General features: G+C 35.3%; 1 protein-coding gene across 1 annotated transcript in view; it reads right to left on the reverse strand.

Moving 5' to 3' along the window:
* Positions 1–24,146, reverse strand: part of dpa (disc proliferation abnormal) — a 212,884-nt gene that overhangs the window by 84,775 nt on the left and 103,963 nt on the right. The window contains exons 11-13 of the mRNA XM_090378338.1: positions 18,970–19,116; positions 18,795–18,886; positions 6,543–6,645 (exon numbers count right to left, since the gene is read on the reverse strand). Of these exons, the coding sequence (XP_090234464.1) occupies positions 6,543–6,645; positions 18,795–18,886; positions 18,970–19,116 (342 nt within the window). The remainder of the gene's footprint in view (positions 1–6,542; positions 6,646–18,794; positions 18,887–18,969; positions 19,117–24,146) is intronic.

The raw sequence follows: 24,146 nt of genomic DNA on the forward strand, positions 1-24,146 counted from the left end.
AAATTTTTCTAAATGAGAAAAACTGCCCACAACCACTATTATCTAACAATGAATGGCTATGGAAATTAGCATTTGCTACAGACATCGTGGGATATCTTAACGAATTTAACTTAAAATTACAGGGGAAACAGTGCTCATATGTGAAACGTATTCTATTGTAAAGTCATATCGTCAAAAATTTGCATTGTTTGAAACACAAATCACATTAACCAAGTTTGACCATTTTCCATGCTGTAAAAAATTTCAAATATTAGCGAAATCCCCATTCCCAAAAAATTTGCGACGGATATATTTTCTGAACTTAAACTACAGTTACAACAGCGTTTTTCGGATCTTGATGCAAGTGCAAAAGATATTTCCATAATTCAAAATCCATTTGGCTGTACAATCGAGGAGCTTCCATCAGACCTTCAATTGGAAGTGATTGATCTGCAAAATGATGATATGCTAAAAGTTAGGTTTAAAGAAATGGATCTAACCCAATTCTATAAACATCTTTTGGAAAATAAGTACGGTAAATTAAAATCATATATATATATTTTTTGGTAGTTGTTGGCGCATAGGCTTCTGTGGCCATAATGCACCTCCCAAGGTTTTTGCAGTACTTTGATCCAAGCCCGAGGCGGGAATCGAACCCGCGACCTTTGGTTTGCCAGGCAGGCACTTACCCACTTAAAATCATATGCATAGGGATTTATATCTGTATTTGGGAGTACTTACCAATGTGAAAAGACATTTTCAAAAATGAAATATGTAAAACCAAAATACAGATCATTATTAACGGATGACCATTTGCAAATAACTTTAATGATAAGAAGTACTAACTTTGAACCCCAGTATGATGAAATATTATCTCAGAAAAAACAATTACATTCATCACATTAGTACAAAATTTAACCAGTTCTATAATACGTTTATTAATAAATGGAAATATTTTATTAATTTTTTTGTAAGTGTCAGCATGTGTATAAATATTATGTAAAATATCACTTCCTAATAAAAAGATTTTGAACCTATTTTTTTTTTTTTTTTTTTTTTTTTGTTGCTCTATGAGTAGAATTACCCATGTAAATATCTTCGAGTTTGCTACCTGGCCCGCCGAGCCTAAAAATTTTATGATCTGGCCCTTTCCAAAAAAAGTTTGCCGACCCCTGCTGTAAACAGTAGCATATGAGGTGTGACTATAAAGTTCCCAGACTGGTGCAATATAAAGAACACGTAGTGAATTCAAAAATGGCTTTATTTTTATTCAAAGTAATAATCTACCTGAGTGAATGCACTTATTACACCATTATAAAAGTTTCTGAAAAGAGTCAGCAAAGGCATTCAAAGAGATGATGTTCAGTTTGGTGATTACATTTTTCTTTATGTCTTCAACATCACATTGAGCGCAGTTTTCTCTTTGGGGAAGAAGTCTGCTGGTGCTAGATAGGGAGAATAGATTGGATGGTTGATCTGTACAATGCTATGTTTTGTCAGAAATGTCTTCAAAATAAGCATGGAAAGGGTGGTAGCATTGTCGTGCAACAAAAAGCAGCTTCCTTTCTCTTGAAATTTTGGCCTTATCCAGGAAATGCACTTCAATAGTTTTTGAAGCACCTAAATAGAATTTAGCCTTGACTCTCTCTCTCTCTCTCTCTCTCTCTCTCTCTCTCTCTCTCTCTCTCCCCCCCCCACCCCCCGACTTCAGGGTACAAATCCTTGTGAATCACCCTGTTTGTTGAAAAATATTATAACCATTGTCTTGATCCTGGACTTCTGTAAATGAAACTTTTTGGGCCTTGGTGATGATTTTGAAATCTACTGCATGCTCTGAAGCTTCATACCGAAACACCCAAAACTCATCTCCAGTGACAATATAGTTAAGGAAATTAGGATTGTCTTGACAAATCTGGATGAAGTCTTCTCATGATGACACTCTTCATTGCTTCTGCTCATCTGTAAGGTGTGTGGCACAAATTTTGCAATCACCTTCCTTTTCCTTAAATCTTCATGCAGAATTTCACAAATCTTCTCCTTATTTATATACATCTTGTCAACCATCATTCTGAAGGTCAAATGACAATCTCTTGCCACAATTTCTGGAACTTTTGCAACTCTACCCTCATTGAGAAGTTGACAGGTGCCCACTTCTTCGTTCATCGTGAACATCCTCACATCCATCTTTGAACTACTTATACCATTCAAACACACTGGTATGACTTAATGCTTCATCACAACAAACAGTTTAACATTCCAAACATTTCTGTTGCAGAGTTTCCCAGTTTGAAGTAAAATTTTATATTCGTTCATTGCTCCGTTGCAATATTGTGACATGGAATGTTAATACTAACAAAACTGGTTGTTATTTGCAACCTGTCAGCCTACTGGACAATCTGCAACACCATCTGCTAGTGGAAGTTAACTGTAACATACCACTTCCATTTATTTTCTAACTCAAACATGATCACAACAGCACCAATCTAGGAACTTTATTGCACATCTTATATATTAAATTCATAAATGCTAACACTTAAAGTGACATCTTGTTTCGTCTAACTGAAGTTAGGCAAAAATTTGTATTATTGAATTTCTATAAATCAAACCTGTGGTGCCAAAAATTATCACTCGTTAGAAGGAAAATTCATAAATTGGATAATTTATGAACTTTTAATCTTACAAGCTTTTCATAAATTTTCAAATTATTTTATGTTAAATGACTATCAGCAAATAATTAGTGTCTTATAGGATAATTCCTCAGAGAATCAATAGCTTTTTTTTTTTTTTTTTTTAATGTTTGTTCTTTCTTTCCTCATTGATTTCAAAAAAGTGTGCACCTTTAATACTGTCAAAATCTGTCTTTTAATTATACAAGGGATGTTCAATAAAGATCTAGACTGGCTTGAGTACAAAAACTGCACTTTTCACTGATCACATTGGATTACATTACCTTCAAAATACTTACTGCAAGTAATATCCCAACCTTGTTTCCACTCTACGAACATGCATTCCAAACTGTTCTTTGACATATCCTTCAAAATCACTTCTGCAGCTGTAATAGCTTCAGGACCATCAAAATAATATATTCACACAGTTGCTCTTTACCCCATCTCCTTGTGGGATAAAGAAGAAAGCTGCTAGGGCTATAAGATGGATGTGGAATACATTTGACTCCTTTCTGAATCAAGAATTGAAGCAATGTATATCTTGTGTCATTATGATGTAGTTTCCAACCAACTGCTCTGAGATGCAATTTTTTTTGGTAATGTACGTAATGAGGATTCTCAAAACAGAATGATAATACTCTCCTATGATTGTAGTGTTCTTTCAATTAGCACATGCCTATTGGGGTGATTTCATAGCATGAACTTTCCTGGGCCTAGGAGATCCACAAACCCACTGTATGCTTTGCTGTTTACCTTCAGGATCATTGAGATAGAGGCACATTTCAACTGCTGTAATGTTTGCAGCTGCTATTACACACACACACAGCCTGTTGTTCAGGAGTAACCAGTACAAGAATCTACCTAGCACAAACATGAGACATGTTGGTATTTCAGAATAGTATGATTATGTGTCGATTAAATTTCCAACACACCTACAAGTTGTTGGGCAGTTACTCTACAACCTCATGAACAATAGCAGCTGCTGTATGTATCCACAATTAGTACAGTCATTGGTACAATAGGACCCTCTAGATTTTTTCCATGATTCTCTATCCTCTCCTTAAACTCTTTGAATCAAGAGAAAACAATAGTTCTGCAAAGGGTAACTTCACCATCAACTTCAAAAAGAATACCTTAAATTACACTTTTACAGAATCTGAAGCAAATTTTCGAAGTAGTACACTGTTCCTCTTCAATATCCCTTAGGCAAAGCTGGAGACGAAAAGAACACTGCTAACTAAAGAACCACACGGACTGAAGCACATCTCACTGACCTTGCCATGCTTACTGTTAATTACCACCACCACTAATTTCTTCCAACCATGAGTGCTGAGAGAACAGCCTGTCTTTCCTGAACACTCCCTTTACTTTTTATTATTACTATTTGTGGTTGCTTATTTATTGCTGGCTTAGAAGAAAGAGACATTTTCTTTAGATATCAGGTAGATGGACCCTGGCATGAAAGACTACAGAAATCAGTGTTTCTAAATTTCTTCACTTTAGCCATAGGTCTAAAAGTGGCAGACTGAAATTTATAGTATTTGTTAATGTTAATCTTTAGTTAATCTCATAGCCATTCTTAAATTCAATTTTTACCTAAAGTTAGACTGTAAACTTCTTTATCATTCCTTTCAACAAATGTAGTAAAAGCATCCTCCTCTTTTTCTACTGACACAAATGCAATCCCCTCATCTTCCAGGGGATTGCATTTGTGTCTCAGATTGCAAAAAAATAATTATGACAATTGATTATAATTTAATGAAATGATGTAATTTGGCCTAAGTGGTGTTATTCTCTGAAAAGTTGTTGTTAGTTTGGTTTTTTAGGAGCATTAGCAAATAAGGCCATATTGCTCCACTGAAAAGTTGTAGTACTGAAGATATAACTAAGAAAAAAATAACTTACAATATAATCTGTCATTATAGTTTAATCATAATGACAGACCAATAAAGGCTAACACACCAATTAGGAATGAATATACAAATTTCTTGCTATGCCAAGAAATAGTACAAGAAACATTTCATTGTACTCAAATTACAAATGCATAAGAAATCCTGAGAGAAGGTATTTGTGCTTTATTCATTACATAAATGCATTAAATTTAACTTAATACAAGTACAGTCAGTCCTCATATAGCACAATAGTTGTGTTCCTAGAAACCCTCGTGCAATAAAAACAACAGGCCCTATGGGAAAAATAGGGTTAGGTGCTGACCATCCAAGATTGAACACACATTTTTAAACAAAACATTACAAAACTCAATAAATAATCATAATAAAATATGTAAGTATTTTATTACGTAATAAAATATTGCTAATGCTTTTGCTTCTATCATAAGCAAACTTGTTTTTTGTTTGATTTTCTATCCAAACATGACAGCCATTCCATCTCTTCCAATTCTTTGTGTCTTAATCTAATGGATTTTAATTACACTTTGAGTTGTTCCTGCAATGAAAGTTGTTTTTATTTTCTCTGCATTCTTTCTAATTCTTGGCATTGCCTCATTTAGGCCTGTAGCACGTGCAATATCACATGGTCTTTCATTTCGCTCAAAGCGTTTCACAATTTCATATTTTTTCTCTATCGACAGAGGCGGACTGGCCATAAGCCTTACCGGGTGGGCCGGAGGCCAGTGTGATTTTGGCCATAAACACTAGTATGAGGCCACTACAAATTTTCCCGAGTAAGAATTTTGACCCAGTCCACCTCTGTTTAATCGATATTGCTTTTCTTTTTCTCTCTGAATCTGTAGTCTCTGCACCAGGATGCTTCCTTTTCACACCTTAAGTATTTTACTAATTTTTAGGGAATAAAGCACAGTTACAAAATGAGGAGGCACGCTTGATACACATAAACTAAGCTAGCACATGTAGCAACTGAATAAACAGCACCGTAAAGGCAGAGAGACACACTATTAACACCTCATAAGCTCACATTTTACTAAAGCACATTTCTGGAGGTCGCTACCATAAAACAATAAAAACAATTTCCAGTTGCGTTTCTGCTAGTGGAATCTGTTATAAACTGGTAGTAAACTCGATTTAATTGCATTTGCGATAATACTGATAGCTGGAATTGTGTGGGTTTTTATGTTATTATGGTGAAATGTGTTTCCCCTTCACTGATATAAAAAACAAATACATTTTCAGAATCTTCTCTTCATTCCTATCGTGTTGTGTTCAGTTGGGGTGATTCCGCTTTCGACTGCCATTTCTTGTAAACACAAAGGCGAATCATGCATAAGCGAATTCGGTTCGTGTTATATATGATATCGTTCCCCTATTTATAAATCGTGTATGATCGAATCCGTGTAGTGTAAACACGTGCTATACAAGGACTGACTGTATAGTAAAATCCCATTACCATGAACTTCTCGGTGATGCATGAATCATATCACTGTACTGAAATTTCGTTTAAATGATTATTGTTGAAAATTATTTAAGGTTGAATGAGTGAGTGAGATAGATAGCCAGTCAGAAAGACATGATGAATTCTTTTATCACATTGTTTAAAACTTTTTTTTTTTATTCAAGCAAAAGCTTTCATAGCTGTCAAATGAGCAACACACAGTGGCATTCACAATTTTCCAATAGCGTTTTTGTTGCAAGCCAGTACATTTTAAGCATAAATTACTTCAAAAATAATTCACTGTACTAAATTTTCATCAAACCTGAGTTCAAACAAGACTCACAAAGAACTAATAATAAGGGGACTCAGCTGGAACCCAGAAATTTTCGTTAAAATGGCACTCAATGTAATGGTATTTACTTTGATAAGAAATAATGCAGTGTTGACTGCATTATTTCTTAGCAGAGTTATCAGTTCTCAATAATGTCCTTAAGAACTTATATTGGATTATTAAAATGAACACTAACAACTTTTATCAATGTTACTTGCCTAAATTTCCCTCTGCCTGTATTTGTAAAGTCTTTTCTGGTGCCACCAAACAACTGAAGTAAGATTCCCTTTTTAATATCTTCATTTTCATAAATACCAGGAGCTGTGAGTAAAAGATTATATAGTAATTAATGCTGAATAAATTTATAAGTGACACTACACAGAACTACTGTATGTTCAAGTTGAAAGTTTACAGAAGGATATGAATATTGACATTGTGATCTACTGAGGTACATAGGTACCTCAGAAACATACCACTCCTGTGAGACACCATGGTCCCTATATTGAAAAGTGAAACCAGGGTAGTTTTTTTTTTTTTTTTTTTTTTATTCTTATTACACAGTTTATCTATAGTTCTCATATAATTAGTTGCAACCTTGATTTCAACCCTGATGGTGAGAAGTCATCATCTTCTCCCCACCCCCCCAACAAATTCATGCACTGATTGTGTAGTAAAAATGCCTCTTCGGTGACTCTGATAGTAAAACCCCTCATGGGAGCAAGTTCAGACTCTTGTGTTTTATTAAAAGCAACAGAACTCTAATTCTACAGTTCATTATTAGTAAGGAACTCATTATGAGAAGTTAGCAACTCCTCTAAGTCATCTACATTCACTCTCACACTCTCTCTCTGTCTCTGTCTCCTGCCACTCCACTGATATGGGAAGGAGGGGTCTCAATCAGAACATCAGGTAGTTCTGGTGTACAGCCTGGGTTTAAAACTAGTGTGTCACAAAATATAAGCTTACGACGACTTTTGAAAATGTTTTCAGTAATATCGTCCTCAGTATTTAATAAAATTATTATAAACATGTAATAGGATGTTAGTGTTATTTAATAATTGTTGAATTTTCATATATAGGTAGTTCCCAACTGTACGAGCCAACCTGTTCCTAGTGTGCACTTGTAAAACGAAAACTTGTATAAAGCGGGAATGTATTTCCCATAGATGTAATGTTAAAAACAGGGGTTACGTTACCAACAATAAAATTTGACCATAGTACAGACACTCCCTGGCTTACATAATACTCAATTTACGGAAATTTGACTTTACATAAGTTTTTGCAAACTTAAAAAAATCAAAGAAATGTATTTTGCATCCTGTAGGAATAAATGGAGGTATCGTGAAAATATCGTAATGTGAACCCAATAACACCTTTTTTTTGGTAATTCATTCCAAGACCTCAGAAGTTGAAATTTTCGCTAAATAACTAAGCTATTTATCTCTCTAAAAGGTCATTTATATAATGGAAATTGCACTACATTTTCATCGTTATTGAATTTTGAACGCCTTTGTGATATTTTTCTAAAATACATTTCTGGAGGTTACTACCATAAAACAATAAAAACAAGTTGCACTTTCTGGTTTATTGAGCTTTTCCGTTAGCACAATCTATTATAAACAGGTAGTAAACTCAATCTTATTGCATTTGTGATAATACCAATAACTGGAATTCTGTGGTTTTTACATTATGGTATTATGGAGAAATGAGTTCCCCTTCACTGAAATGTTCAATCATATAAAAAACAAATAAATTTTCAGAATCTTCTCTTCATTCCTATTTATTTATTACAATGGTGAAGGGAAAGGGACCAACAGAAAGTGCAAGTGCTAGCAGTGCTAGGAAACGAAACAAAATTGATTTATAAATGAAGATGATTAATTATGAAGTATAAAGCAGGATAAAGTTTGTCATCTATTGCATGGAATTAGGTCTTGCTGCTTCAACAGTGAATACTATTTTAAGGGACAGTGCATGTATAAAAGAACATGTTAAAGGATCAATGCAATTTAAGATCAACAGTGATCACAAAACAGCATTCAGGTGCTATATCAAAGATGTAGATGTATTAATAATATGGATAGAAAATCAGATTCAGAAGGGAGTGCGCCCCTGAGTCCAATGGCCATTCAAGCAAAAGCAAGAAGTATTTATGAAGATATTAATGATAAGTATGGCAAACCCCAAGCCAAGTTTGTGAAAAGCAACAGGTGGTTTAATAAGTTCAAGCATCGCGCTGGTTTCCAAAACATTAAAGTATGCGGATCACTACCTCATCCGGACTAAGGTGCAGCTCAAATTACGGCATGCAAAAAGATCATCTCGGTCAGCCTCTACAACATTGCCCGCATTGCCCGGCTATACGGTTTGAAGATCAATGCTGGTAAGACAAAGGCCCTGACAACAGATGGGTCGCAAGCCACCAAATGCGATGCCTGCGGCAGATCTTGGGCATCTCTCTTCGCGACCGCATCACTAATGATACCATCCGCGCCAGATGCCAACAGCAACCAACCATTGCTGACCAAATCCAGAAGCGAAGGCTCAGATGGTTTGGCCACGTATGTAGAATGGGCACGAACAGAATACCATCCACACTCCTTTGGAGACAACGACCCACCCAATGGAGCATCCAACGGACCGCGCCCAGGAAAACGTGGGCCAAGCAAGTGGAAGATGACTTGAAGAGCCGACGTCTCGACCTTAACGAGGCCAGGACTGAAGCCATGGATCGTAAGGTATGGAAGAACATCACAGAGCAAGTCTGAAACCCTGCGGCACCTACAGCAGCATACTGGTTGCGTGGCCAACCGCCTCCCCCAGCTGCCAGCTAAGGACCAAAGAAGAAGAGAAGAAGATGCGGTGAAGTCGCCAGTGCCGATTCTGCAGCTTCAGAGAAATTTTGCGATGTGTTGGGAAAAAACCACTTCTAAATCTCCACAGCCCTCAACTTCTGCAGCGGCATGCTTATCAGCTGGAGAGTTAATTCTGGCAATGATGCACAAAAGGTAAAACTTGCTGACATTATGCCTGTCTCCTCTCTGTTTTTGTAATTTTATAATTTTGAAATTTTTGTAACTTTTCCTGTACATGAGATAAAAAAAAAATAATAATTCTATTTACATGTTCGTCGAACATTTCTTTTTTGGTTCAATCAATTTCAGTGCACATAGTTGCAAGTGCTGCATAAGCATTTAGGGAAATTCCGACTTACATAAAACTTGTGACTTGCACAGTTCAGTGGAATGTAACCTTACGTAAGTCAGGGAGTGGCTGTAATGTTAAAGGTCAAAAAAACAATAGTTTATGCTTAAACAATGATTTATTTATCCAAAGAAATAAAAACATAGCCTTTAAAATCAAGCAAATTATAATAATAATGAAATTATTTGTCATACAAATGTTAAAGAATATTTATTCTTCATCATCAACAACTAAATGCACACTCGTTGATGGTTCTTTAACAGTCTTTCTGACCACATGTTTGCTTATGATATCATATTTTGTTTCCAACGTTATTCCTCTTCACTGTTTCTTTTTATTAACATCACTCTCCATAGTATTACTTCGTTTTAGCATGCTGTGCAGTATTAATAAGGTGCATAAATTTGAAATAAGACAAGACAGCGAAAATGAAGAACAATACAACCACTCTTTATAACGTCAGCGTAATAACTACTGTATGTTGTGTGAATTAGTGAGATACTCTCATCTACCTTAACAAATGCACACACACAGTAGTACTGTATTGTATAGCTACGTGCGTGGTTTGAAATGTCATATTTATGAATGTTTAGCATTTATTTATTGCAATTAATGTTCATATTTTTGATTTTGTTGATGCATGATACTTAAAAAAAAAAACTCATAAAGCGGGAACTGCCTGTATTTAATTATTAAATGTAAAAAAAATTAAACCATAAATATAAATGCTGATAAAAAATGCATAATTAGTGAATAAGGAACTGTTTTTGTGAGCCTCAGCATCATCTGTTTTGGTCATAACAAAAAAAAAAAAAAAAAAGAGAAAGACAGAAGAAAAAAAAAAAAGAAAAGATCGGGTGTACTTGGGATGGATGATTTTCAAAACTAGGAATTTCCTCTTGACTTCCAGATACTGCTTCTGCCAGACATCTTTCATACAAAACAGCAGACTTTTAGGCCTCACATAATGTTATGGATTGCTCTCAACGTGTAAAAACTTTTACACGTTGAGAGTAATTTTACACGTTCAGTAATACATTAATGATGAAATTATTATATGCAGTAATTTTAAGGAAGCATGACAAAACTTCCCAGTTACCATGAACAATGACCAAAAGGTGGCAAATCTGAGCATAACAAGTGTATGTACCTAGTTGCCTCCACTCAGTACTATTCATCTGTGGCCCCTACCAGATGTTTTTCCAAAAAAAAATTTTTCCCTTTAATTTTTTGAAATATAAAATCATGTTGAAATGAATTTGCTTTGACCCTGAGCATATATAAACTGTTAAAGAAGATATTTCCCAACATCTTCTTTAACAGTGAATTACACATTCTCAGTACAAGTAACTGAAATTAAAAAAAAAAGTTCAATTTCTGTAAAGTGATGCTTTCTCCAGTTTTTGTTAATATTAAATTACAGTTTTTCGACATTTTACATACAGGTAACCTTTTACATACAGGTAACCTAGGAAGTATTATCAATAAACAGAAAACAAAAGTGTATATACAGAACACAAACTTGACTAAAATCTATATAAAATGGGAAGCTTCCTAAAAACCAATTAACTCCAAACTTCAAGGAAAAATCATAAAAGTTGGTAGGTATGGAAATGTTACCTATAAGACTAGCATAACATGTGAACAGTGTTCAAGCTTCCTTTATGTGCAACTGATTCACATTATATAAAATTGCATATTTAATATGAAATTCGTTTTTTAAACAGAAGAACATTACATTCACTATGTACATACCTTGTACACACTTTTTTTTTTTTTTATATTATCTTAACTACATTCAAATCAGACAATTTTTTTTTAATTGATGTTATCACAAACATTAAAAAGTTACTGAAATTCTATTACACTGGAAGTAAACAAATAGAAAACACTAGTACCATAAATAGAATTTTATAGTATTAGTGTGTTCCTTAGGTTATTATGACTGCTGGAAATTCATAAAGAGCAAAGATATTCCAGAAAACAAAATAGAGATGTAGGAAAAGAATGAAAAAAGAATAATCAGGTTGGAGATGATTCATGAACAGACACTGGTTAGTTGCCCACATTCTGACAAGTTTGTAAGAAAGGTGAAATTGCATATACCAATTCAGATGAATAGCACTCAAAAATATCTTTATAAAAGGCATATAACAGGAAAAAGAGAACATCAGAGAGAGAGAGAGAGAGAAGAATCATGAATGGTTAGATGCCCCATGTTCTGACAAGTTTGAAAGAAAGGTGGAATTACACATACCAATTCAGGTGAATAGCACTCAAAAATATCTTTATAAAAGGCATAGCATATAACAGGAAACGAGAGATGATAGTCTAGTGATACAGGTGTACTAGGAACATCATGCACTGAATGCTATCTGGGACATGACCACCATGATGTAAACATCATATGCAGGTTAAATCAACATGAGAACATGAGAGCAAAGCAGACAGTGTGATAGTGCTAGCAGCCACCTTGTTGCACATACACCAGAATAACAGACTATCTTATAAGTAATAATCACTTTTTAGAAAGAGAGTTTAGCATTTTAGACAAAATCACCCGATCCCTTTTATGAACCAAGAATGTGCATCCGTTTCACTACGTAGGACTTTGATATTACCTGAGGACAATAAAAATGTGATAGATCATGTGGAGTGGCAAAACACAGTTAGCCTATGAGTAAATATTCAATTATGACAACATTCATACAGAAGAACAGTGACACCAAATAGTGGAAGCAATAACATATGGGTTGGAATTGTCAATATTTTACTTGACCCATATCTGCACACAAACAGCTTGAATTGCAAATACTAATTATTAAGCATTTGAGCACAGTGTGTAACAGCTGCTGAAAAACCAGCTTTGCTTGTTCTATGGTCCCAGTGTAATGGGTGCTAGAACATTCTAGAGGCGCCTCCGTAGCCAGGTGGGAAGGAGCAGCAGTGCGTAGCACACACTTCTTGATTAGACCGGGGTTCGAGCCTGTCACCACCAAATACGGAAGATGCGGAAAGGTCAGGGAATGACCACCGCATTTCCTGGAGCAATATGGCCTTAGTTGCTAATGCTCCTAAAAACCAAACAAACATTCTAGAGTATGCGTACAGCAGTACCTGAACAGTGTTCCCAAGTTGGACTGAATGTGGTAATCCCATCTATGGCTGTGATTACCCTTGCTGGGCTTCTTTAGGAACTAAAGAAAGTGAAGTACTACAGGTGAGTTAACAGCTGAGAGAACTTAATGGCCAAGTCTCCAAGCTATTAACTTGTCATCATCACCATTACAGGCCCTAGTATGAAAATGTGTGTAAGCAAGTATACCACAATGTGTTCAGGCCTGCTGCATAGCACAGTGCAGGGTGACCACTTTGAACATTTATTCTTGTAGGAAAATGGGCAAATATCAATGGCATTTTATATCAATATCAATGGCATTTATCAATGGCATTTTATATGTTACACACCATTTGATATGAGATGTTTGTCATACCATGGTTTTGACGTGTGAATTAAACTACACGGGTCATCTAGTTAGCTTATAATGCTTCATTACATTATCTGGCAGTTAGCTTATTATTCTATGCTTTGTTCATGTTTCTTTTATTATTCATATATACATGTATCATCAAAAATACTGCTAGCCATTTTTCTCTGCAACATGGTTATGAAGAGTAGTGCTGCACACTAAAGATTTTTACTTGGAGCTTCTGCAGACTGTTCAGGATCAAGATATCGCAAGGAATAATACAACTTTCTGAAAGTGATAAAGCCCAAGAAACCTATAGGTAAAAAGAAATCCAAAGAAGAAAAAATTAGTCAAGAAACACTTGTCATGATGAACCAAAGATGACAAATGAAGAGCAAGATAAGGATAAACTGACAAGGATAAAATTGAGTATACTGAGTTATGCAAAGCCATTAGAAAGAGACTCAGGAAGATTTAACACAAGAAAAGTAGAACGAGCATTAAGGGAAAACAAAGGACTTGAATCAGCAGCCATGAGCAGTAATACAAAAAGACAAATGATACTGAAACTGAAGAATAGCAATGGTATATTTATAAATAGCAGAAGACTACTACAGGGAATTATACAAGGAGCGATAGAATGATGCCAGCAATGGGGAAGATGGATCAGAAATTAGTATCACATACAACATACCTGATATCCTTCCTGATGTAGAAGAGGTGTTGAAGAAAATGAATGATCAGAAAGCCCTGGGGGGGGATGAAGTTACTGTAGAGTTGTTAAAATTGGGAGGAAGAGACATAACACAGAAACTGACAAGACTCTTCACAAAATGCATTAGAAAAGGTATGATGCCTAAGGAGTGGAATAATGCAATCATAGTTTTGCTGCATAAGAAAGGAGATAAATAGGAAATTGGACCAATTAGCTTGTTATCCCACATCTACAAGTTGTTCACAAGGGCGATTACTAATAGATTAGAAAGAATACTTGATGAGAATCAATTGAAAAAGCAAGCTGGCTTTAGGACAGGATTCTCAACTATGGATCAACTATGGATCACCTTCATGTAATATCACAGCTAATGGAGAAAGCAAATGAATAAAAAACACCATTATGCCTAGCATTTGTGCAATTTTTGTTTACAAATCTTCAAAAATAGGAATGAAGAGCAGATTTTGAAAATTTATTTATGTTTTTTTTATAATTTTCTTGCACGCTAATTTAATTGCAATACAGTGACTTGTTATGTAGTTCCGAGATCAACATTTTAAAAATATGATCAAGTATATTGCTTGTAATATTTGCGTTATATGCATTTATCCGAAGTCTAGTCATCACTCAGTACAGTATTAGACATCGTGCGTAATGGACAGTTTACTCGAACATTGTATCATAATTAATGCAACTAACACAGTTACATTTTCAAAGAGTTAATGGCGGATAAGAATGAAAAAGCAATGTCTGAATGTAGAATATGTAAATGTAAATGTAAAACGAAGACTAAAAATGTAAGAAAAAGACTGAATTTGAAAATTAAATTAGACATTTTGAAGCGAATCGATTCTGGTCAATGACAAGCGAATGTGTGCCATAATTTAGGAATGGCAAGTTTAACTGTAAGAACAATTATAAAAAATAAAGAATTAATTTTAGCAGCGGGAAAGACAGCTGTTCCACTGCAAACAACTAGGGCTAGGCCGGCTATTACAATTGAAATGGTGAGACTTTAACTAATTTTATTGAAGATAATATCCAATGCAGAATTCAGTTACGTTAAATATTATATATGAAAAAAAAAAAAAAAAAAAAAAAAATAGAGAGAGAGAGAGAGACTAGCCTATATGATCTGAAGGAAACTCACTGAAAAAAAAAAATGTTGAACCATTTAACTAGTAAGGGCTGGTTGAATAGATTTAAAATCCAGGGAGAAGCTGCAAATGCAGATCAAGAAGCCGAAACTTTCAAAAAAGAACTTGTTAAAATTATTGAAGAGGGGTATTATGTGTTATACTTCTCAACAAGTTTTTAACATAGATGAAACAGGACTTTTTTGGAAACAAATGCCTAAAAGAAGTTTCATATTGAAAGAAGAAAAAAAATGCCAGGATTCAAAGCTTTATTGTTGGGTGGTAACGCTGCAGGGGATTTAAAATTAAAACCGCTTTTAGTTTACCAGGAAAATGGCCAAAGTATAACCCAAAATCGACACATTTTTCATGATTAAATTCATCAATTAAATTAAATCAATTTAATTGGAATTTTAAGTTCAATTTTGATGCGCAAGTAGTTACCACATAATTATATTCGTATGTAATGCAGAATATTTTATATGTACAAATATTTGAATATTAAATATTTTGAACAACATTTGTGCATCTTTTCACTACCATTTATTATTGATTAAGAAATATCCTATGGCACCAACTGCAACTCACAAATACATATGTTACCTTATGGGAATGTGGCACTCACTTAGCCCAATAAACCGGAAAGTGCAAATTGTTTTTTTTTATTGTTTTATGGTCATGAACTCCAGAAATGTGCTTTAGAAAAATATCACAAAGGCATTCAAAATTGATTCTTTTAACCAAACATAGCAATAAACGGCGGTTTGTTTATCCGGTTATTTTTGAAACAACTTCCTTGTTCGGGAACCCTCTTCATCAGTTATCCTATGTTAGTTGTTCAGACAGAATATTTTTCTGGTTCGTGAAACGTAAAGTGTTTTAATCGGTAAGCACTGCTTTTGCTGATTTAATATTTCTTGTCTATATAAAGTGTGTTTGATTAGTGCCTAAAATGAAGAAAGCTACAACAAAAAAAAAAAAAAAAAAAAAAAAAATTTAATTTAGAGGAAAAATTAAAAATTGTTAAGGAGGTAGAAAATCGCAAAAAGGTTGTGACATTGGACAAGAAATACAGCATAAATGAATGTAGTATTCGACGAATTAAGAAAATGCTGAGAAAATTAAAAGTTTAGTTATCTGTTCCACATCATTGGCTGCAAAAAGCACTACAAAAGTGAGAAATCCATTAATAGAGAAAACTAAAAAATTACTTTCTTTCTGGATAGAAGATCTTAATCAAAAGAGAATGCTTCTTAGTTCAGATATTATTTGTGCCAAAGCTCTGCAAATTTTTAATCGCTTTCAAGAAGAAGAAGAAGCCGGTCCATCCAATGCAGACGTCTTTCAGGTCAGTAAGGATTGTTTTGAAAATTTTAAAAAATGTCAGTCTTCCCAATTTAAAATTAACGGGTGAAGTGGCCAATGCAGATGCGGAAGCTGCTTCTTTGTATCCGAAAACTTTCAAGGATGTTATTGCGACTGAGGGCTACCTAGCAAGTCAAATGTTTAATGCTGATGAGACCGGCTTATTTTGGAAGCATATGCTAAGCCGAACATTCATTTCAAAAGAAGAGAAAACCGCCCCAGGTTTGAAAGCTGCAAAAGATAGGTTAACGCTTTTGTTATGTGACAATGTAGAGGGTGACTTTTAAGTGTAAACCGCTGGTCATTTATACGTCAGAAAATCCTAGTGCTTTTAAAAGAATATCAAAAATCTCCTTATTACCAGTTCATTAGAAATTGAGCAAAAAAAGCCTGGATGACAGCTAAAATCTTCGAGGATTGGTTTTTAAATTGCTTTTGCATCAAAACAAAAAGATATTGCCTGAAGAAGAACATAGCATTCAAAATCCTGCTAGTTCTTGACAATGCACCCAGTCATCCTGCACATTTTCTGATCTGCACCCACAAATGTGAAAGTTACCTTTCTTCCAGCGAACACAAGTTCGTTAATTCAGCTGATGGACCAAGGTGTTATAGCTTCCTTTAAACTTTATTACCTAAGAATATCTTTTTTACAATTGGTAGAAGCTACTGATGGAATAGGCAGTCTTTCAATTCGAGATTACTGGCAGAATTATAACATTCTTGATGCTGTAAAAAATATGGAATTCACATGGGGTGAAGTTAAGAACTCAACAATGAATGCAGTGTGAAAAAAGCTCTGGCCACAAAGCTGCACTAAAGAAGCCATGGTTAAAATGCTGGAGGAAGTTGAGATTGTGAGAATTGGCAAAATGATTAGTGGACAGGGATTTGAAGAACTGGAACCAGCAGATATCACAGAGGTACTTGAATCTCATAGAGAACAATTATCAGTGGACGATATTTTTTTGCAATGTGAAGAAGATGATAAAAACGAAGAAGATGCACACAAAAAGTTGACTGTGAAGAGACTAGTTGAGTTTTTAAGACTTTCAAATCAGCTTAGCCAAGCAGCTCTGGATATGGATCCTAATTTGGAGAAGAATTTAAATTTTCGCAGAAATTTATCATTAGCTTTAGGTCCCTATGAAGAAATTTATAGAGAAAAACAGTATGCTTTTAAGCAAACAATTTTAACTAATTCTTTTCAAAAAGTGGCGGATAGTGTTGCACGTTTATCACAGGAAAGAAGAAGCAATGAATTTAGATTAAAAATCTAGAGGTAAGTATTAGCAAGATTAATGTTAGGGACATGTTTCTAATTTTTTTCTTACCGAATGAAGATAATTTTTTTCAATTTAATTTTTTTTGTGCTTTTTTTTTTTTTTTTTTTGTGTGTGTGTGTGTGTGTGTGTGTAGGCAAGGAACCCTCATTACTCGTTATGTCATATAAACTATGTTTCTCATTGTGCAGATTTGGACTGTGCAGTGTTTTTCTGGAACATAACCCCCACGCAAATCGGGGGACAACTGTATATGAGAATGCTACCTCCTTTATTAGACTAGACAAAAATGCAAATAGCAAATAGATGCAAAGTAGCAAATTTAAAATTGAGAAAGGAGTTCCACAAGGAGACAATATCTCTGAAGATGTTTACTGCTGCCTTTGAGGAAGCTTTCAGTAGATTAGACTGGTCGCTGAAAGTGAATGGAAAGTACCTAAACCATTTATGATTTGCAGATGACATTGTGATCATAAGCCATGCTCCCAAAGAATTAGAGGAAAATCTTAATCAGTTATGCAGATTTAGTAAGGATTTCGGACTAAAGATGAATATGGCTAAAACAAAAGTAATGATGAACAAGTATGCTACAGAAAGGGATATAATGATTGAAGGAGCAGTAATTGAAAAGGTGGCATCATATACTTATCTGGGACAAGTCATTAACTGTAATAATTATAAATGGCTGGAAGTCAAGAGAAGAATAAATTTTGGATGGACAGCATTCAGGATATATAGTCACATACTGAGGAGCAATATCCTAATTTGTCAGAAATGTAAAATAATGAACCAATCTATACTCCCCACCATGACTTAAGGAAGTGAAACTCAGGCACTTACCAAAAGAATGGAAGAGACACTGAGAACTATACAGAAAGAATGGAACGAATTATATTAGGAATCAGACTGTTAGATAAGAAGAGAAACACATGGATTAGACAGCAAACTCAAGTAAAGGACATTCTTATCAAAACTAAAGAACTAAAATAGTCTTGGGCAGGACACATAGCTCGAAGACATGATGACAGATAGACTAAGAAAATAACAGAATGGTACCCAAGACGAGCTATAAGACCTGGAAGACAACGATGGAGATGGACAGATGAAATTCACGAGTTCGTGGGTAGTAAGTGGATGGCCATTGCACAAAACAGAAGGAACTGGAAAGTTGCCGGAGAGGCCTTCATCCTGCAGTGGATTGAAAATGGCTGACAATGATGAACAAATGCATTATTACAATGAATTTTTAAAATCACACAGCAAATGTTATATTATCAAAAAACAAGTAAAATAGTACCCAGTGCCCGAGCCAATCTTTCATAAATATCTGGCAGGTGAGATAACGACTTAAGTTTCTCTATTCTTTCTGATGGAAAACGGCATTCACGCCTGCAACAAATATTAACATACGAGTTAGTATACAAAATAAGACTACTGAAATATACACAAACTACTAATCATAAAATTCTCACCCATCCTCCGTATCTTCATGAAGTCGTTTTGTATCAATCTTCCTAAAGTGCACTACATCAATGTGAGTACGATATACTGCTTTTACATTTCGTTGTCTTGGATTGATGCGTACTGGTACTGCTCTGTAGATGCCAGTAACTGTGATCCTGCAAAGGCAGTTATGGAAGTTACAAAATGACTAAATGAATAAGATAAATTCAATATTACTATAAAATGAGTCAAGGAATGGATGCTGAAAATTTTTCCATTCTTTATGAATTTTTTCTCTCCAGACTTCCTTGGCTAACTATCAATTAACTTACTTGAATGATGGGTCTGCTGTAACTTTAAAGATTAACAAAATCTTGAAACACAGATTTCAAGAATAATCTGTTCCTATTGGGTATGTTGTGTACAGTCACAAGGTTAGGAGCTACTCACAGTGATCTGACAGAGTAAGCCACCTCTATCCATATAAATGAGAAGTGGAGTTCTCTACAAGATTACATGCCCTAGTATGTGTGTGGAGGGGGGTGTCTTTATTATGGTAGAATGGCATATAGATTAAAAAAATTGTATGGAGGAATATACTGCTGCCATCAGAGAAGCTGACCATGGTAAAAGGCAGAAAATTACTGGAAAGAGATTCAGTACTGGATTTCCTCATAAGAAAAAAAATTATTGTTGACAGTGCTTCTAACTATTGGCACTAGAAATGGCTTAAAAGGATGCAAATATTTGTGCTGCAGACTACAAAATTAAGGACAGGATTTGCCACAGCCACTATGTCTTTGAAGTGGGCAGTCTACATAATCCAACTGATGTTCTACATTAAGTACAACCATCTATGAGGCACGGACACCTGCCATTGGCTAGCAACTGCTACTCCATCCACTCTTGGAACACCTTAACTACAACACTCCAAAAAATTCAGTTTCTGTAACACTATCACCCCTTCAAACCAGTATCAGACATCCCTTTTTCAAGTTTGCTAGATCATATCCCTAGCCCACATTGATCAAGTATTTCGTATGGACTGCATGCCATGAGCCTGTAGTATCACATTCACTGGTTCTCACAATGACCAGTATGCCACCAGGTGGGGAGGAACAGATAATTGCTAAAATACAAGGGTAGTCAATGTTTTAACTGAACTGTGTGTGTGCACGCACAATGCCCTACCATTAATATCCAGACACCTTCCACTGATAATTGGTCACATCACATCTAAGCACCAGGTGCCAAACACAACTATAAATATGCTCATAGGCCTTTGAGGAGACAGTAGTACAATTGTGAATGTTGTGATCGGATAATTAAAAGGGTCATTAAAAGGCTTCCAGGGTAAAATAACAGGGTGGCAAATAAGCAACTGACATTTCAACAGCACTGAAAATCTCTGGGTTGAAGAATGGTGTTGTGATCTATAAACTGGAAGTGGACTGGTGCTGAAACCATCACAAAATGAGCCAGAAAACCTCCAAAACTGGCAAAACATAACATGAGAATCATTCGCTCAGAAAGTAGTTTGACACTGATGTAGCACACACACACGCATCCCCCCACCTGGTCAGATGACTGGAACATATCAGCACTAGTACAGTGTGCAATATGCTGCATGATGTGGATTATCATAGTCACGCAGCCATCTACAAGCCACTAATTGCCCCAACTAATGCTATCTTGGGCCCAACTAATGCTAACAATCTTGGGCCATAAACCAATGGAAAGCTTCGCATTGGAGTGATGATTCACAGTACATGGCCTACCAGTCTGATAGTCATGTCTGGTTGCAGCAAATGCCTGGAGTAAGCTACCCACCAGACTGCATCATCCTGATAACAAAGTTTGGTGGAAGCAGCTTGATGGTCTGAGGTTGTTTTTCATGGCTTGGCCCAGAATCATTGATTGTTCTGGATAAAACCACAAATGCTGAGGTCTATCTATATGTCCTGGACAATAACACATTACCTACATTGTGGCAGTATGTCAGGGAAAACCCATAGCTGTATCACCAGGACAATTTCCCATGTCATGCTGCTCGCATTGTGATGGACTAGTTTCAGAACAGAAGCATTGCAAAGTTGGATTGGCAAGCCCAGACACAGCCATAACCTGAATTCTATGGATTGAAAAGAGAACCTCTAGAATGAATTAGCTCATTGGATGTCTGTGAGGGGAGACTGTCCAAAAAGCAGCTGAATTGGTTGCCACTTTGAAGGCTGAATTTTGGAAGGCACTTACAAAAAACTGGTGGAGAGTGTTCCATGGAGAGTAGAAGCTGTCAAAAAGGTTAAAAGTTTCAGCATAACTTATTAGTTTTCCTGTAAATAAAGGTTTTATGTGGGTATGCAGGTGTCTAGATATTAATGATAGGGCTGTTGTTATTATTTGTTTTTTTTAGGAGCATTAGCAACTAAGGCCATATTGCTCCGGGGATATGCAGTGGTCATTCCCTGACCTTTCTGCATCCTCCGTATTTGGTGATCACGGGCTCGAACCCCGGTGCAATCAAGAAGCGTGTGCTACGCACATGGAGGCACCCATAGGGCTGTGTGTGTGTGTGTGTGTGTGTGTGTGTGTGTGTGTGTGTAGACAGAAATAAGCATGTTAGCTCATAAGTCAAACCCAAACCAAACTTTGGCCTTTCTGATCTACATAACAGTGAAGCAGCAATGACAGCAGATTAGTATACATTTTACAACATTTAATTGCTATCCTTTATGTAATTTGGAAAATTTAATACAGATCCATTTCGAAAAAAAAAAAAAAAAAAAAAAAAGGTAAGTGATAATCTTAAATTATGTTATTTTATGGTATTATAGTAATTATAGCCTCATTTGCTGTCCTTACAGTCACTGATGAAGTGGTAAGAACGTAACATGAAATATGATTCCCTTCTAAATGTGATTTCCAACTAGAAATAATCAGATATTCTAACATGCTGAAGTTCTTCATTGCTCTTTTGACATGTTATCTTACCAAAGCACCATGCCACTCAGCAACATCTAAAATATTTAAGTGACTTGTCAACAAAGAAAAGTACTCAAGAGCACTGTTTCCAAAAGCAACAAATTCTCTTACACATCACCATTTTATTCAAGAAATAAAACTGTGGCAATCAGAGTCAAAAAACATTCTTGATTCTTTCAGTGTTGAATCTATCTATTATACACAAACATTCCATATTCAGAGGCCAGTCTTGCCTTGAAAACAGACTCAATAACCAGATCAACTTGGGGTTCCCAAATTCCTGGAAAAATACAATGTTTTAAGCCCCACAATTCTCTCAATTAACAACCCTACTTTATATTCTTTGACCAGCTTCTTCATCAAATTTCTAACTGAACACAGGTACCCATTCTCCATTTATTTAGATCTATATAAACATCTACATAACAGGAGAAAGGCTAACTGTTATGTAGATTTATATATGTCAGCATTCAACAAATCTGCCTTCCACGAACCTCTTAATCCAATCATATGGATTCTAGGACCTGGAGTTATTGTTTCCTTCATTTTGTATGTGTCCACAATGAGAATGTTAATATCTGTGCAGTTACACATTGCTTGTTTTGAATTATTTGTGAATGCATTCCAAAACAGAAATGTAGAGAAAATTTCATCATCAGTTTCAAAACCTATAATACACCTCCTCATCATTCCATATAAGCAAATAACAAGCTCAGTGCATATTATGTCCCACATAAGCTTCCTGTTTCTGTGACAACCCTAGTAAACAAAATGAGTTACTGTGGCAATAATCTGTAGTCCACACAGGTTTGGATGGCACGCTGCAGCATTTAACATTTTAAGGTGGAATTAGTCTGGTTTAATATTCTCCCAATGATTCCCATAACAAGATCTGTGCTGTGCAAGAATTGTCAGAACATGACAAAGTGAATCACATACAGTTCCATAACCAATTTTCAGATTTGAAAAATCAATAGCCAAACATCTAAATGAACTGGTAATATCCAATAAAACTCATTTTCACCTTTTGGGCACAAGAAAATTTAAAAGAAATGCATCCAGCTAAAGTAACTGTACAGCGCAATGTTTCATCCTTCAGTGTGATCAGACCCTAATTTTTGAAAATTACCAAAACAAGAAATATAACAATTATGATAGAATATTACTGTACTATGATCTAAACCTATCTGGTGCTTGAACTACATCATCTCAGCAAACAGAATATTTAGTTTCAACAAGATGGAGGCCTTTTTCACCCAGGCTCAAGTTTCTGTGGAATCTTTGATTTTTTTTTTTTTTTTTTTTTTTTTTTTTTGATTTGGTAGTTGTTGGCGCATCGGCTTCTGTGGCCATATTGCACCTCCCAAGGTTTTTGCAGTACTTTGATCCAAGCCCGCGACCTTTGGGTTGCTGGGCAGGTACTTTACCCACTCGGCTAGCCCGGTCGGCCTCTGTGGAATCATTACAAATCCTGTTTCCAAGATTACTTATTTATTAATTTGGATACATTTTTTGGGCGTTTACAATCTCCAGATTTGACTGTGACTTCTTTTTTTATGAGGGATGTTTAAAAGCAGAGTTTCTAAGTCACACCTGAACACAATTTAGAATTTGAAAATTTAAAATCCAGCAAGAGAACTTCTAGGCCCCAACAGGCACTGCAAAGGGCAATGTCTGTCTTGTGTCAATGTCCAGCAGAGTGTACAGTTTGAGAAGGAGGTCAACTTAATTAAAATTAATTTAATTTCATCATTTCGTGATCAACTGTAGGAAAGAAAAAAAAATTTTACTAAAACAAATAGGAATATGGATGAAACTCCTATCACATTTTATGTTCCTTCTAATAGGAGTGTCAAAAAAAGGCGAAAAAAAAAAGTAACAGTAAGACAAGGGGTCACGAAAAAATGCATTACAATGCAGTCCTCGCATATTGTGCAGATAAACAAAATTACCTCCAATGTTAATTTTCAAAAGAAAGTTAATGCTTAAAGAAAAGATACCACAAAGAATCATTGTGGTATCGCCAAAAAAGGTTGTATGGATGAGACTGAGATGAAAATATGGATAAAACGAGTGTGGGAAAAACTAAATGGGACATTAAGAAGGGGAAAAAATGCACTGCTTATTCTTGACCAATTTAGAACCCATTTCATGGAGCCTGTAGAACAAAAAATAAGATATTGCAGTACTTGTAATACTGGGAGGATTGACATCAAATTCAACC

This window comes from Mastigoproctus giganteus, chromosome 7 (genome assembly GCF_048544385.1).
Source record: "Mastigoproctus giganteus isolate SK-2022 chromosome 7, ASM4854438v1, whole genome shotgun sequence".
Taxonomy (NCBI): Eukaryota; Metazoa; Arthropoda; class Arachnida; order Uropygi; family Thelyphonidae; genus Mastigoproctus; species Mastigoproctus giganteus.